This window comes from Lemur catta, chromosome 18 (assembly GCF_020740605.2).
Source record: "Lemur catta isolate mLemCat1 chromosome 18, mLemCat1.pri, whole genome shotgun sequence".
NCBI classification, from domain to species: domain Eukaryota; kingdom Metazoa; phylum Chordata; class Mammalia; order Primates; family Lemuridae; genus Lemur; species Lemur catta.
In genome coordinates, this window is record NC_059145.1 from 32,412,377 (window position 1) to 32,428,406 (window position 16,030).

At 36.6% G+C, this 16,030-nt stretch overlaps 1 protein-coding gene across 35 annotated transcripts in view; it reads right to left on the bottom strand.

Annotated features, from left to right (window-relative positions):
* Positions 1 to 370: 370 nt before the first annotated feature.
* The window catches only part of LOC123623575 (sarcolemma associated protein), a 132,205-nt gene continuing 116,545 nt past the window's right edge, over positions 371 to 16,030 (bottom strand). For 19 of the 35 annotated variants that reach the window (XM_045530830.1, XM_045530820.1, XM_045530825.1 and 16 more), the window contains 5 exons: positions 14,141 to 14,461; positions 13,519 to 13,636; positions 10,407 to 10,578; positions 5,693 to 5,827; positions 371 to 2,253 (listed from right to left, as the gene is read on the bottom strand). In XM_045530830.1, the coding sequence (XP_045386786.1) occupies positions 2,161 to 2,253; positions 5,693 to 5,827; positions 10,407 to 10,578; positions 13,519 to 13,636; positions 14,141 to 14,461 (839 nt within the window). In that variant the 3' untranslated portion in view covers positions 371 to 2,160. Of the gene's footprint in view, positions 3,678 to 5,692; positions 5,828 to 10,406; positions 10,579 to 13,518; positions 13,637 to 14,140; positions 14,462 to 16,030 lie in introns of all 35 variants that reach the window. The other 16 variants (XM_045530831.1, XM_045530821.1, XM_045530828.1 and 13 more) reach the window with 1 other exon arrangement.

Below are 16,030 nucleotides of genomic sequence, written 5' to 3' on the forward strand. Positions count from 1 at the left end.
TGGAAGTGAACAAAACTGGAGGTATTGCTTATAAATAGGCTCATTTATATTCTTGAGAAAAACTGGAAATAAGTACAAAAAACCATGTATTTAATTTGAATAAAGTAAATATTGATACTAGGCCTTACATTTAAAGAGACTGGTCTGGTGAGTGAGTCACATTTTAACAATAGCCAAATTAAAAGGTAAAAAAATAGAGCAGTAAGTTAAATAAAAGGCTAATAAAACTTGGAGGAAACAGCTGCGTGTTTTCTTTTAGCCCTGAAGAACGCCAAATGTATGTTGCATAAAGAGTCATTTCAAGAAAAGACTATTAACAACCCAACAGCAGTCAGCACTAAGAATCTCAATGATACCCAACTCAAAAGTGTAGGGAGAGTAAAGTTATTTTATTAAATCATGCACATCACGTGTGTTAGTGCAAATAGTTTAATTTGTACTCCAGAAATTCTATGGTACTTTATATCTTTACAAAATAGATTTAAAACAATTATTTACTTTAAAAAATGTAATTCTGAAGTTAAGCATTTCAGAACAATATTTGCAATAACCTATATACAAGAGGTACTAGGTACCACTGGCATATTAGCATTCTGTGGTGGAGTGGCTTCCTGCAACAGAAAATGATGAAATGAAACTACATGACAGTATTTTCTAAAGTCATTTGTGACTAATTCCTCCATAAATCTAGTGATCTTCCCAACAGCAATCCCAAATAGCTTAAAATATAAACTTAGTTTAAAGTATAAACAGTGACTGCCAAACATCACATGGCAAATTAAATCCTAAGCTCCTATTTCAATATTTGGCTAGACCTGTGGATTGCCACAGTACATTCAAACCAATTCACCGATATTCCCACCCAGTCTTCACTGACTGAAAAATTTAACTATGTGATACTTTAGGATATTCTATGACCTAAATAAACTTTATTGACATAACTATGATGCCGCACAAAACCACAGCTAAACTTTCGCATCTGTGTTTTAAATTTATAACATCAAGCAGTGTTTAGGTGCTGCATTGTGCATAGAATACCATTAATCTCAGGAATAGTGCTTCTCATTAACAGAAAGTCCCAATTAACAACAATAAAAAGAAAATAACCATTTGTATACCCAACCTGGGAATCTGTTGGTAGGTAACAACAGCCCAGCTTGAACGTGAATTAGCCCCCGACACATCATAACCAAATTAGGTCAATAAAAGCTTATCTAAAGAGATATTAATTCTTTCTTCAATTAAACATGCTTGGAGGAATAGATGATAGAAAAAAAAAATCATGCTTCCTAAAATGCTGTATATGAGAAAGTAACTTGGCTTTTAAAGAAAATATCTCTTTAAATACATGAGGTTTAATAAATTACATTCCAATTGACTCGACAGTTTGGTTGACTGCACTGAAATTGTGTAATTACTATGTTTTTGCTCCCAGAAATACTTCAGTTTGCTCAAGAAAATACACACTCTCATGGAAAGTTTTTCAAAGTTGATGTCCTCCACATCTTCAAGTCACATTAAGGCTGAACAAGCGTGCACATATTCCCCAAATTATCACTATAACAGAATATTTTCCAAATGTATTTTTCCTTAAAAAAAAAATTCACGCAAATAGTTGTCTCTAAGTCTTGTTCCCAATAGCTCAGTGGTTTTATAACAAGTAAAAATGGCGTAAATATGTAAAAAATATATATATATATGTGTATATATTTCAAACTGATAGGCACTGAGCACACAGGGCCTCTCCTCCCATGTATGTATTGGCTGTTTGGTTTGGGTAGTTATCGAATCAGAAAAATGAATTATCTGGCCATCAGAATTCAGAGTAAAATACTCATAAATTTAATGTTATAAATAATTTGGTGTACCAAGAAGCCTACTTTAGGCCACCATAATATTCAGAATCTCAACATACTAATTTAAAAATTACATGAAAAACTGCAAGCAAATTATTGCTTACAGTAGAATAAAGTCACAATTTTATATCCTCTTTATAGACAGATACATTTTATATTATTTAAAGCAATGACCCTACAGCTGTATTCTTGTACTTCTGCTGTTTTAAGAGGTAAAAAGGAAGAAAATGGTTCTGTTTGTCCCCAGCATGAGTGTGATGCCAGCTTCTAGAGGGAGGACGGTGTACAGACTCAAGGAACACTCTCATGGAGAAGCTCTGGCCAAACCTGGCACATACAGCACGATGGCTGTCACCGCAACCAGGGCAGCCAACATGGGCATCCAGGGCCAGGGTTTCTGTGTGGAAAGAAACCAAGAGTCAATATCACATTCTCCCCTCTCTTGTCATACCTACTAACCCCTTGGTTCCAGGGAGTCCTGAATACTTAACAGAATATTGGAAAAATCTTATTTTTGTTTCATAAGAATAAAGTTTAAAGAGAAAAGAAAAAAAAAGTGAGGGAGTACAGGTATGAGGATAGCCATAAAAGCAGGACCACCATTTGGAAGCCTAATACATACCAGGAAAGTCCTGGGCAGTTTTCAACTTTGTTACAGTTGAAACCAAGTAGTGACTTCTAAGAAATCCTCTGGGCTCCACCTGTGTTATTTACTCCCGTATCCATATATTGCAATATAACTGATGTATACAGATGCCTGTAGTATGTTTCTGCCTAACATGTTTATTTCTTGAAGAAAACCAGACTCCCACATGTTGGGATATTTTATACCAGGGGCTGGTGGCTAAGGTGATAGAAAGAAAATGGTCTAGGTTTTGATGCTCTAACTTGAAAGCATAGAAGACAAAATCAGATGGGGGTCAAGATGGGGAAGTAACATTAGGGATCCTGCCTGTCTGAAAGCCACGCGATCATCTCATATGTTCTACTAACATGCATGCCGATTAGAGGCAAGCATGGATGGGCCGTTACCTGTTGACTTTCAGAGGGCTCTATAATATAAACTGACTTTAATTGACGCTTTTATTTTCACTTGTGTTCTGAGAGTCTTATTGAGAAAGTTGGGTTTTAAAGAAAGATTCTGTTGTTGCAGATCAGGGCTCAGAAAGATATGGGATAGGTCTGCACTCTCACAAGTGCATATTGGGGTTGAGGCTGCCAGCCAATGGTTCATTATGCTAATCTCATTCTTTTTCATCTTCATAGCCGCAGTATAAACAGGCATAGGGTTAAAACAAACTCTACATTACGGAAGGGACAGGGTGGAAGGAGAGGGAAGAAAGCTGGCTGAAAACTTCAGAGAGGCAAACTCTTCATTTCTCATTGAAATCTGATTAAACACATAATTAGGAAGGGGGGGTACTAATGTAGAAATTCATAGTTTACTCCAGTTTGCTAGAGATAAAGACTCAGTTAAAGGAAGCATATTAACAACTGGTTAGGTTGGAATTAATTCATGGTTAGCATTACTACAAAGGAAACAAGACAAAATGTTACGTGATTAGTTGACTATTCAGTTCATTGGTATGACACAAATACATGGCATACTAAATGAAGGGTTTGCTTCAGGTAACAGAATACCTGTGTGTTTTTGCCATGCACTATATTACAAATATGGCACAAACAGGTGACGGGGACAAACAGACAAGGACTCAACAGTAGTGCTTGTACCTTTCTCTACCACAATGGACCGAAACACCAAAACAGGAAAGCCAGGAATAGGCCGATGAATACGGCTGGGACGGGTTGTAATATGGAAGGCTAAAGAAGGGAAGGGATATTAAAATCATTTTATGCTATGAAAATAATCAGATAAGATGATTTAGACCCCAGGGGGGTGGGAGGGAAGGAAGGAAGACTAAAGTAATAGAAGTATACCACTCAGGTTCTGCACTGATTCAAATATTTTAAAGACATCTAGCACAATCCAGAATGATGTACTGTGGTATGTAAGCTGGGGAACTATCGGTTTAAAAGGAACAGCTGGAGGCAACGGGCAATGTGGGTGTCCCTAAGACCCTAATGAAATGTAGCACATTAGGACAGAGCAATGACAACACTTTACCAACAGATGCTTTATAGTACATTATTTTTGTTCCACACCTGGAATCCATTATTTGACAATGTAATTCCTTGGCAATGGCTAAGGTTTATTTTATCCTTCCAACAAAACCTTTTTATTCCCCTCCAACCAAAACTCTTTTGCTTATGAGATGGTATTGCTTAAAAATAAATGCCCTGTGATAATGTGTGCTTCCTAAATCAGGCAACAGATCTGACACAATGTATGATAAAGATTTGGCATATAAAGACAGGCAGCTGAGTCTCAGGGCTTTCATTTATGTTATCAGAATATATTAATTTTTAAAATTGGAAGGGAATTACTACAATGAGTTATTACAGAGTAAAATTTTGGTACCATATGTACAACATCACACAAAAAGGAAACTCACCCCTAAGGTGAATGGTAACTATAAATAAATAATAGCAAGGTTACTTTTGAAAATGTTCTAAATAGTACAGAGGGATCCATTCTGATTATGCTAGATGTCTTCAATGGGTTAATTTAGCAGGAAGTGGACTGAAATTCCATAATCAGAGGAATATGAATTAACACAAAAGAGAGAAGTAACCAAACAGTTATGATCTGATTTTAGAAGAGTTCTGTAATTGACATTTTCAAAAATAAATGCAATCCATTTTTGCTTAGCATAAAGCCTCCACACCCAATTCATCCACTTCTAAAAGGCTTCTACTTAAAGCAGCAAGCCTTTAGTGTCTAAAAACTAAGACTTTCTTTAGCAAAGGACAGTTGGACACAACTCATGAGCATTCTGTGAGCAACCGAGTAACTGGATGGCCATGCAACGTCACTCTTGTACTTGTGCTGCAAGTTAAGCAGAGTGCTTTCCTCCGTAGGAAGCATGTGGCTCACGCATACTGCAGTGTCCAAGCCATGACAGGGGTTTGAAATAAGTCAGAGCACAATCAACCACACTAAACATCCATCTGTTAAGGCCCACAAAGGTAATGATCACCAAAACGTACAACACAACATTTATTTAGTATAACATTTTTTTAAAGACCATCTGTCTTTCTAGCAAATGAAAAACAAATAAATATTAAACTTAATTTATACCAAAAATGTTCCACTCTCTCTCTCCCTCCTCCCCCTTTCTATTTTCTCTCTCTCTGTGTCTCTCTCTCACACACACACATTCAAAAAGCCCTATGGAAACTCACCAAATATTTTCTAATATTTATAGGATGTCAAAGAGACACTAAGCTTTTTAGAAATGTGCCTTAGTAAGAACATTACTAGTATAAAATGAAAATCATAATTAAGTCTCCATTTTTTTGATACAGCCAAATGCTAAAGATCAACACGTACTACTCTCTTTTAAATGCGTCCCTGGTGGTATAAGTGCTTCCTTTCCCAGCAGGGGAGAAACATGAGCCAGATGATGACTTAGTGATAGAGCTTTAGACTCATCTGGGAAAAGCTGATAGTTGTTAGGTAAGCTGTTTTACTGCAAACAAGGCTCTTTCTCCAGGCAGTCCTCAGGCTTTTCTAGGAGCACAGGTTAAAGGGGCAAAGTATTAGCATTACTCAAAAACTTGACTGCACAATGGTTCCATCATAGAATTTCATAATGAAAAGCTTACTTCATGTGTACCATTTGCCTCCCAAATCAGCAATAAAGTCCTCTGAAAATCAATTTCAAATCTCTCACCTGCCTCTCAATCAAAGCTAAGCCAAGTTTGCAAAGACTTACATTATTTCCTTTTTCTCGGAGCAGCTTCAGGTTGTCTTTACATTGTTTGAGCTCATCTGTGATTGATTGCTTTTCCTGCTCAGTCATTTCAAACTTCAACTTCAGTTCTGTGAGTACAGTCTGTGTCTTTTCATACTAAAGGCAAAGAAAAAAAAGTGTGCAGACTCAACTTAAAATGGGTATGAAGTTATGGTTCTAGTCAGGCTTATACACCAGACCCTACTTAGTCACCAGGAACACCAAAGTCAAGCCTTTTTGTTATAAGGAGGATAAGAATCATATGTACTCATAACAAGAAGTCTTTAACTTTTACTTGATTCTGTGAAGGAATTTTCTGGCCTTGGAGTTAAAAATTAAAAATTAACAGAAGTCACCATTTTGTCATTTGTTTCTAATATAATGAGTCACTTTTTCCACCAAGTGAATTATAGGAGAAAAAGAAACTTTCAAACTGAGCAAAAGGAGAGCAGATGAAGAAAAATTCCATAGTCTAACTGAATGGCAATGGTAGGAAGCCTGAGTTTATATCATGGTAAGCAATGTCAGCCAAGCTATTTCAGTCTTGAAGTAAAAAGTATCAACTGCCAACAGGTTTCCCTTTACCTCTAGTATCACTGGGTATTAAAGTGTTTGGGGTAAGTGAATTTTCTAGGCAAATGAAGCAAAGAAATGTATCTAAACTACCCACCACAAACTGGGACATTTGTTTCTCCACTTAAAACTTACAAGCATCAATTAAAAATAATTTAAAAAAATATGCTTCTGATAGAAATTTTTTCTATAGTGAAACATGCCATTTTCTGCTCTGGAAAACAGTATACTGTATATAATTTGATTTTCAGATAGACTAGCTACCTCTTGAACACAGGTGAGACCAGTGTGAAACATAGTGTGGTTTGGCCCTACTTTAAATGGCCCCAGGCAACTGGTTCCACTTCTACATATTGCATCTTACATGCAAGCTGGGCTTCCAGTCAAAGAGCAGAGATTGTTCTGCTGCTGGCTGTGCCTTTGTCTCCACCTCTGCTGACCCACTTTGCCATCTCTGAAGGTTTCGGAAGAAAGACAGAAAGATAGAACTGAATATAGAATAAATATACCATGAGTATGGCATACTAGAAAGCTTCCTCCTCTTCCCTAAATATAGCCTGTGAGACTGGAAAGTTTCTGGTTCCTCTCTATTTATATCCTAGAAATTCCTCAATAAAAGACACCTTCATGATGGTGCTTCTGAAAAACACAAATATCTTGGAGTGACTAATTAGGAGCTCATCATTATGCTTAACAAAGATAAATATTAAGAATGTAAATGTACAAAAACATCAGACAGGAAAAATGGGAGCAGGGGGGTTAGGGTCAACATAGGAGTTACCAGAAAGGGGGAAGAAAGATATGAGTACAAGAGGGAGGTAAAATATGAAAGAAACTCCCTATTACCTAACAACGTTCCCAGAACGAGCCTGGGTACTACACCAGTGAATGAAGGAGTAAGATTCACGGGCATTATGACAGCTTTTTTCAGTTGATGTGAGAATGTGTGGAATTCATTTCAGAAGATTACTGGCATGCTACGAAAGCAAAGTCAGTGTACCCAGTTTCTGTACCTTAGAACATAATCAATTCTCATTGATCCATGATCTGATTAACAATGACTAATAAAGAATAAGTAAAAAGTGCTTTGTTGAGCAAAACTTTCCCTTACTTTTCTTTTCCACCATTGTTACATCCAGCCTGCCCTTTGCACCAAAGCACTTAAGCATTTCTCCACTCCAGGAGTCGTGAAGCAGAACCACAGGAAGGCAGCTCAGTCAGGAAGATCCTGCTGCTTACCTCCAGCATGTGAGTGCGGTGATGGGAAGGACTCTGGCTTCATGGCAGATGGTGAAGCCAAACAACTTTCTTTTCTTTTTCTTTGAGACAGAGCTTCACTCTGTTGCCTGGGCTAAAGTACAGTGCCATCGTCACAGCCCACTGCAGCCTCCAGCTCCTGGGCTCAAGCAATCCTCCTGCCTCAGATTCCTGAGTAGCTGGGACTACAGGCATGGATCACCATGCCTTGCTAATTTTTCTATTTTTTGTAGAGACACGGTCTCAATATGTTGCTCAGGCTGGTCAACTCCTGGCCTCAAGCAATCCTCCCACCTCCGCCTCCCAAAGTGCTAGGATTATAGGTTTGAACCACCATACCCAGCCCAAACAACTTTCTTGAGTCAGTCTTAGCAGGGTGGACTTGTGTGCTCGACGTTTTACAAATACTTAAATTACAGATATTCCTACTGACTGAAAATATATAGATGCTTTCTAAAGTCAAATATAAAGATGATATATCATTATTTTCCCTTAACACCGAGGATTAAAATGTACTTTTCTTACGTACTTTTTCTTTGTTAAATGCTCATATAAAAGCTGCTGCATATAAAAAATTTAATTAGTGGAACAAAGGTCACCTTCTGCAGCTTTAGTGTCACACCTTGCTTGGATACCATTTTTGCTCCGCCTTGCTTTCTAACTTTGAGGTGAGAAATGAGCTCAGTCCTGATTAAGAGGGAAATACCACACAATATTATCAACACTTTGGTTAGTCTTCATAAAAACGGTATCTGGACTTGCTTAGCTTGTAATATTTTAGCCTGTTATGGTGCTGAAGATACACAATCAGATACTCTGTACATTAAGCATGATTCTATGAGACAAAGGAGAACAAAGGGGAAACGTTGAAGGAGAATATATGTGCATTAATAAAAGGTAATAACTCATTTGCATGGATTACACAGAAATAAGAACCTCATTAAAGAACATTTTAGTTATAGACTAGTATCTAATACGTTGACATCAGGACAAACAGAGAGAGCAATTTCACGTTACAAAGGAGTATGATGACTACACATCATTTCACAATGGATAACAGTAAACAAGAAAACAGAAAAGAAACATATTGACAAGATCAGACATATTTTTAAATGTGCTGCATTTAATGCAATCCAAGACTATCAACAACTTAGATGCTGTGACAACATGCCACTGCCATTCGTGGAAACAGCATTTTGCACTGATTACTCAGTGACCAAAAACAGGCAAACAAATAATGCAACAAAATGGCTAATGCATTCATAGTAACATACAACAGAATCATCTTCCAACCACAGCATTCTTCCCAGATTTTGAAAGGATTATGGCATATGGACTGGAAGGACACAAAGTGCTTATAGTATCAATACTAAGATATTTACTTTGGCACAAAATTTGTGTTCCAACCAAATAAAATGAGATTTCTCCTAAAACATATGACCTTAGCAAGGTAAAAACGAACATATTACAAAATCAATATGTCCACAAGAAAATATAAAATGTTACAGTATTTTTTTCTTTAGGAACAAACATAAAGACAGAAGAACAACAATCATTTCCAAATTCAAGATACTATAAGGAAAGTGCAAAGAAATACTGCATTGATCAAGTAAATCTAAAAACAATTTTGGGAAAATTCACTATTAAAGACTAAAAGTTTTCTTCAACTTCCTTCTAATTTATAAAGAATCCTTCTTTTTAAAATTTATTTATTTTTTTAAAGAGACAGAGTCTCACTGTGTCACCCAGGCTGGAGTACAGTGGGGCATGATCATAGCTCACTATAAGCTCTCCTGGGCACGAGTGATACTCCCACCCTCAGCCTCCCAAGTAGCTGAGACTACAGGTACACGCTACCATGCCCAACTAATTTGTGTGTGTGTGTGTGTGTGTGTGTGTGTGTGTGTGTGTGTGTGTGTGTGTGTGTGCGTGTGCGCGCAGAGACGAGGTCTCACTATGTTCCCCAGGCTGGTCTTGAATTCCTGGCTTCAAGAGATCCTCCCACCTTGGGCTCCCAAAGTGCTGGGATGACAGGCATGAGCCACTGTGCCAGACCAAGAATCCTTTTAAGAGACTGTACAACGGGGGCGGTCCCTGATTAGTAGATCAAACTGTATTAGCCTTCTCTATCCCCTGAGCTGGCCAGGCACGAGTCAATGCAGGGACTGGTATGAGGCCAGCAAGACTGAATGCAGCACTTACTGCCCTGCTGTCAACTTCAAGGCTCTATACCTGCCTTACTCAGGAAGAAGCTGGGCAGGGTCTCTGTGCCAAAGTTAATCCTTATCATTTTTAACATGATCTTTTAAAAAGCCATCCAAGTCAAGGTTTTAAGCAAAATGACATGAAAAGTGAGCATGCATATTTTGTGAAGAAGGGGAAAAGGAGGTAGAAGGAGAGAAGGTAAAAGGTCATAGAAGATGTGTTTGGTTGGCTGGCTGTGAGGTGAATTTGAAGTAACTTTTCAGGCCAATTTCACCTGAAGGGTTCAGACAGCATTATAGTATGGCCCCAGTTTACTTCCCAAAAGTATTCTAGGTTAAATACGATACTCTTTGAAATATAAACAATGGATCAAGTGTTCTGATACAAAGGGCTTCTCACATAGGTCAACTAATTGGTAGAGAAAAATTAAAGTATAATTTTATATATTTATATTTTTGAGATCAACCCTACTACTGATGAATTCTCTATATATGGACCTTGATACACAGCTAGAAATCACCAAGCAGGATGTTCCAGGTATCAACTTTGTGACAGGTAATGTGACTTCTGCTTCCTTTTATTTCTAACTAGCATGGATATCTGACTTGCTTTTGGCTTTAAGTCCAACCATAATTGGGCTCATAATGTCTTTTCCCTTTACCTCTTTCTGTACATCCTTTGCTTGGTTTTCAGCCTTACTGAGAAGAGTTTTTAAATCAGCGGAATCCCGAAGATGCTGTTCTTTCAAGGATCCCATTTGATTCTCAAGCTCTTTCCTAGTCATCTGAAGGATGCTGAGATCACTGGTAAGCTCTAAACTCTGCTTCTGAGAACTGCAACATAAATATTGACAGATAGTTATTCACAGGTAGAAAATGGACATAGCAGGCAGGGAGTCCAATTTCTTATGCATTTCACTAGGAGGGATAGAATGGATTTCGGAGGAGGGAAAAAAAAGAGTAAAAATGAATGAGATAATTTCAATAAGCAAAAAGCATTAAAGCACTAAAAACTGCAAGTAAAACTATCCTATCAAATATACATAAAAGTTGAAATTTAAAAAATAGAAGCAGGAGGTGATTAACTGTATATTTTGTTGTATCAAATTATATTAATTATATCATAAAAAGATTCAGTGTAGGTCTTCTATAGGAAAAGAATAAACATATTTCAACTATTTTCTTGTAAGTGTAAGTACTTGACAAATAGGGTGGTGGTCAGAAACTTAAAAGCTTAGGAGCCACTGCCCACTCAAATAAGATAAAACTGCTCAAATGAGAAGACACATCAAATTGGGGGAAAAGGCATAAGACAAAGGACTAGGAGGCTGGGTTCTAGACCCTAGTCCTCCCAATATTTAACTGTGGGATGTTGAGCAAGTTACTTAACTGGCACATTTTATTCTTTGAGTAAACATTTCCTGAGTTCTTAGATCTGTCCCAGGCACCCTGTGAGACAGACACAAATAATAAAAGGAGAGTCTCAGGGCCTTCCACTGTCAAACAAGAGGGTTGAACTCAATAATTTCTGAGGCTGTTCTCCAGCTTAAATTCTATGATAACTTTTATAACTTGATGTAAAAACAATCTGATGTACATATGATTTACAACAGCTTGATATGCATGAATAAAAATTCCTTGTTCAATTCCTTCTTCTACGTCACAGACAATAGAGAACAAAAGACCTGCAGAGTATACCTGAGTTAGAGAATTTGGCTCCCTTAAATAGCTAAAGGAGTACAAAGTTTTTCAAGGTGACAGTTTTACATCTTCCAGAATGGATCATTCAAGGATCAGACTCAATACTTGTAACTGAGGTACTACAGAGTATAAATCCCATCCTGGTTGTATTATATGAAGATTCTTAGGGGTGGGTCTGCTGTTGCCAGGCAAATACAGCTACGAATTAAATGGCACCTAAGACCCTGTAAAGGAAGACTAGCCGCTAAATACTACTTAAAATGCTAGGGAGGCTTACTTACTAAGTAAATTTAGAAAACTACTGCACCAGAAAAGTTTAAGAAACAGAATGAATCTGCCTCAAATACTTTATGTGAGTTTAGGCAGATGACTTCACCAATGATCTAAGATAATCTTTCTGGGACTTAGTATTTTTAAACCACATGGTTCTACTCACAGGGAGTTTGTAGGCTTGCTTTTCAACACATAAACAAATTTGAAGTAACTTAAAAACAGTATTTAACAATCTGCCAGATTCTAATTCATCACATGTCAAAAATAAAAGATCTAGTCTGAATCTTTAAAATATAAATTAACTTCAAAACAAGAATAATGAAGACAACCAACGCTGGTAATCAAACACTGGTATTTATTGCTTGATAGAATACCAAACTAAGTGGATTCACTAAGATCCTAACGTATTCCAAATGTAAAGAACTTGGGTATCTGCACCATCATCTTACATGTACTTTACACCAATTTATTCAAATGTGCTGTTACACAGATAATCAGTACACTCCTTAATGCGCGCGTGTGTGTATGTTTGTGTGTATGTTTGTGTGTATGTGTATTTGTTTTCTTGGCCTTTATTTTGTCCTATTCATATTTTGGAATTGCTTTTACAAACTTTTACATGTTATAAACACACATTTGTTTTTATTCTTTTTTATGAATTATTTCTTCACATTCAAAAAGTAATACATATGGAATGTATGAAAAGACTAAGGAAAGTTATGACACTAGAAGAGAAAAGAAAAGCACTTTATGGATATTTGTATTGAGAACACAAGGTGTCGTAAGAAGGGGTTTTAGAGAATAAACCAGCACATCTTGTTCTTTCAGTGAGTTAATTTTTTTAAACATAAATCCACATTACAATTTGTTTTTCTAAACAGATAATGAAGCTTATTATCATCTGATATATCTAGTCTTGTTCCTTATTATTTTCCCCTAAAGCTTGTTTTCTATGGGAACTGACCTTAAATTATTGAGTTTTGCTAACCTTAATGCTCTCTAGGAATGTAAACACAAGGCTAACAAGAGAGTAATGACCCTCATTTTTGGTATATTTGAGGGGAGGGAGCTGGGATTAATTAAGAGTGGATTCAGTAGGAAACATGGGCTACTTTCATATTCTGAATTGGAACATAAACATTGTTTTAAAAAATAAAAATATGGAATAGACTAAATTTTTAAGACTAAACCAATTTTAAATTTAAATATGACAAATGTTGGTTCAAAAACAGGATTCCACAAAATTTACTGGAATAAATCCAATGCATTCATTGGTTTGCTCATAAGGGACTGGATACTAGAAAGATTTAACTGGTTTTAGAGAATTTTTTGATTTTACATATTATTATTCTTCATATAACCTTGTTTGAAATTCAGAAGCTGAATTTTATCTTTTGGTAGTACAAATTCTTTATTAAAGTCACTTCCTGGTCACCCTTACTAACAGAAGGGATCACTGGTGTGAAAGAAAAACAATTTGTATTTGAAATTTATTAATTAGTTTATAGGGCAAGTTCAATTACTAATTATAGGCCTATTGGCTTAGGATTTTTTTTAGGGGGGAGGGGTCCTTTAATGAATCTATTGCTTGAGTACAAGGAAAGGACATGTAGGATGATGGTGGCAGCAGAAAAAAAAATGTTGCAGTATTTATTTAGTGTGGTTAACCTGCCAAATAGCCAAACAGAGTCTGGCTGAACACTTTGCTCCTATAAGGTATTTAAATATCAAAATTCAATTTAAATTAGATGAAAGTTTAAGATAAATATTTTGAAGCTAAAAAAGAGAGTTTTTGCATACTTGTGTAATTCTTTCTCTTGCCGCTGCAGTTCTGATGATAGCAAAACATTTTCCTTTTTTAGAGAACGGCATTCAGTTTCCAATACATTCCATTCCTTTCTCAATTTCTCTAGTTCACCTGAAACAGTCCCAAAACATACTTTTAATATAGGAATATAACTTCTAAAATAATTCAAATAATAAAAGGAAATAATTCAGAGAAGAACATACTAAATAAGCACCACCCTCCCCTCCCCACCCCTGACTTAAAAGCTTATAGATTTTACATGGTTATTCTCTGATTCCTGTCACTTTGCATCTATACCTCAAGGAAGTGCTATCATCTTGAACTTGAGTAGTATTTTCTTCCACTTCACTTTTATAAGACAATTTTTAATAGTATTTAAACAAAATATAAAATTGTAAAATTTTAAAAAATTTATCATGGAACTCGAAGATCTGAACAATGTATAGAAACAATGTATAGAAACAATGCTTTATATAACCGATTGCTATCAAGAAAAAAAAGCCTGCATGGTCATTTTGTACAAGAAGTTATCTCCTCACGTGTGAAAGGAACAGGAATAAAAACAAAAGTTATCACTGCCAAAAGTTAAGAGCTTTATGTAAAATATACATTTACCTCGCAACCTTGTTGCTTCTTCTCTCTGCTGGTCCTCACACTGTTGACATCGAAGCTGAAAACTGTTTTGCAGGCTTGTGATTTCCTTCTCATATTCAGATGCTGCTTTCCTCCACCGCTCAAGCTCAGCTCGCACCTTCTTAAGCTCTTCTTGTAAAGAAGCAATGTCTGTGTCCCGCTCAGAGGCAGCCTTTTCTGCTGCTTGATGAAGGAGCAAAATTTCATCTCGGGCACTAAGCAGTTCATCTCTAGTGCTTGTGATTTCACTGTCCTTCTCCTCCCGGAGACTGTCAATATCCATGTGCAGCCTCTGCAGTTGGGCTACAAAAGTATATTTACCCATCATTTTCTTAACCCATAGGAGTTAGGAATAAAAGAACCGCTTATACAAGATTGTAGCTACTGCATAGCCCAAGCTGTCAGAGCTGTTGCTTAAATTATCTAAGCAGGAAAATGTCAAAATACAGATAACTAAAGAGAAAAAACCAAAGTAATCTTTATTTCCCCAACACAGAGAAAACTGTTTCCAACATTTTGGTATTTACTCTTCTAGATTTTTTCCTATGCATTCAAACACATATAAAAATAAACATTAAATAGGGATTGATCACAATATATATAGCGTTCTCTATCCTCTTGTTGACAGAAATCTTTCAACAAATAATAGTTATACTATAACTTATTTGACCAATCCCTTATTTTACACATATTAGGCTGTTCTATGTTTAATTACTATATACAATATTGCTCATAATGCAGTCCTGATTATTTTCCTAGTGTGAAACTTACATGTAGAATTGCTTGGCCAAATGGTAAACATTAAGCATTTGATGTTCTTTCTTTTTTTTTTTTTTGAGACAGAGTCTCGCTGTGTTGCCCAGGCTAGAGTGAGTGCCGTGGCATCAGCCTAGCTCACAGCAACCTCAAACTCCTGGGCTTAAGCGATCCTACTGCCTCAGCCTCCTGAGTAGCTGGGACTACAGGCATGCACCACCATGCCCGGCTAATTTTTTTCTATATATATTTTTAGCTGTCCAGATCATTTGTTTCTATTTTTAGTAGAGATGGGGTCTCGCTCAGGCTGGTCTCGAACTCCTGACCTCAAGTGATCCACCCGCCTTGGCCTCCCAGAGGGCTAGGATTACAGGCATGAGCCACCGTGCCCGGCTGCATTTGATGTTCTTGATTAATTTTTCTGTTTAAATATCAATTCCTTAAAGAGGCCTTTAATAATTTATCTAAAAAAAGTCCTCTAAGCACTCTCTGGCCCTTTACTCTGCTTTATTTTCTTTCAAAGCTCTTATTAGATATCATATATATTTATTTGCTTATTGTTTATCTTTTCCACTAGACTGTACACCTCATTTGTGCAGGGCTTTTGTTTTTGCTGACTATTCTTTTCCTAATACCTGACAGAGTAAATACTCAAGAATTATTGGTTGGATTAATGAGTTGATAAAATCAACAAACACTGCCTAATTGAAGAGGTGTATGTATTTTTAAAAGATCTGGTCTTGTGCTCTCATGACCCAAACTGGAAACAATCTGTATAAAATCATACCTGGTGCAGAATTAGAATACTAGCATTGCTTACCATAACACAAAGATATTACAGATAGAAAAAGTTCCAAGAGAGAATAATCAATTAATTATAAAAGGATTTAGGGCTCAGAGAGGGGGAGGTTGTCACATAAATAAACATTTAAAATGGTACCCTTTAAGTTTGTAGGAAGGATTGAGAGGTAACAGGCTCAAAATCTGAAATGGCACAATGTCCAGAGATAAGATGACCACAGTCTTGTTGATAATGTCCTGAAACACATATGCTGGCACTAGAGGGCACTCAATGACGCCTGAGCAAGACAGCTTTAAGACAAAAGGCACCACTAT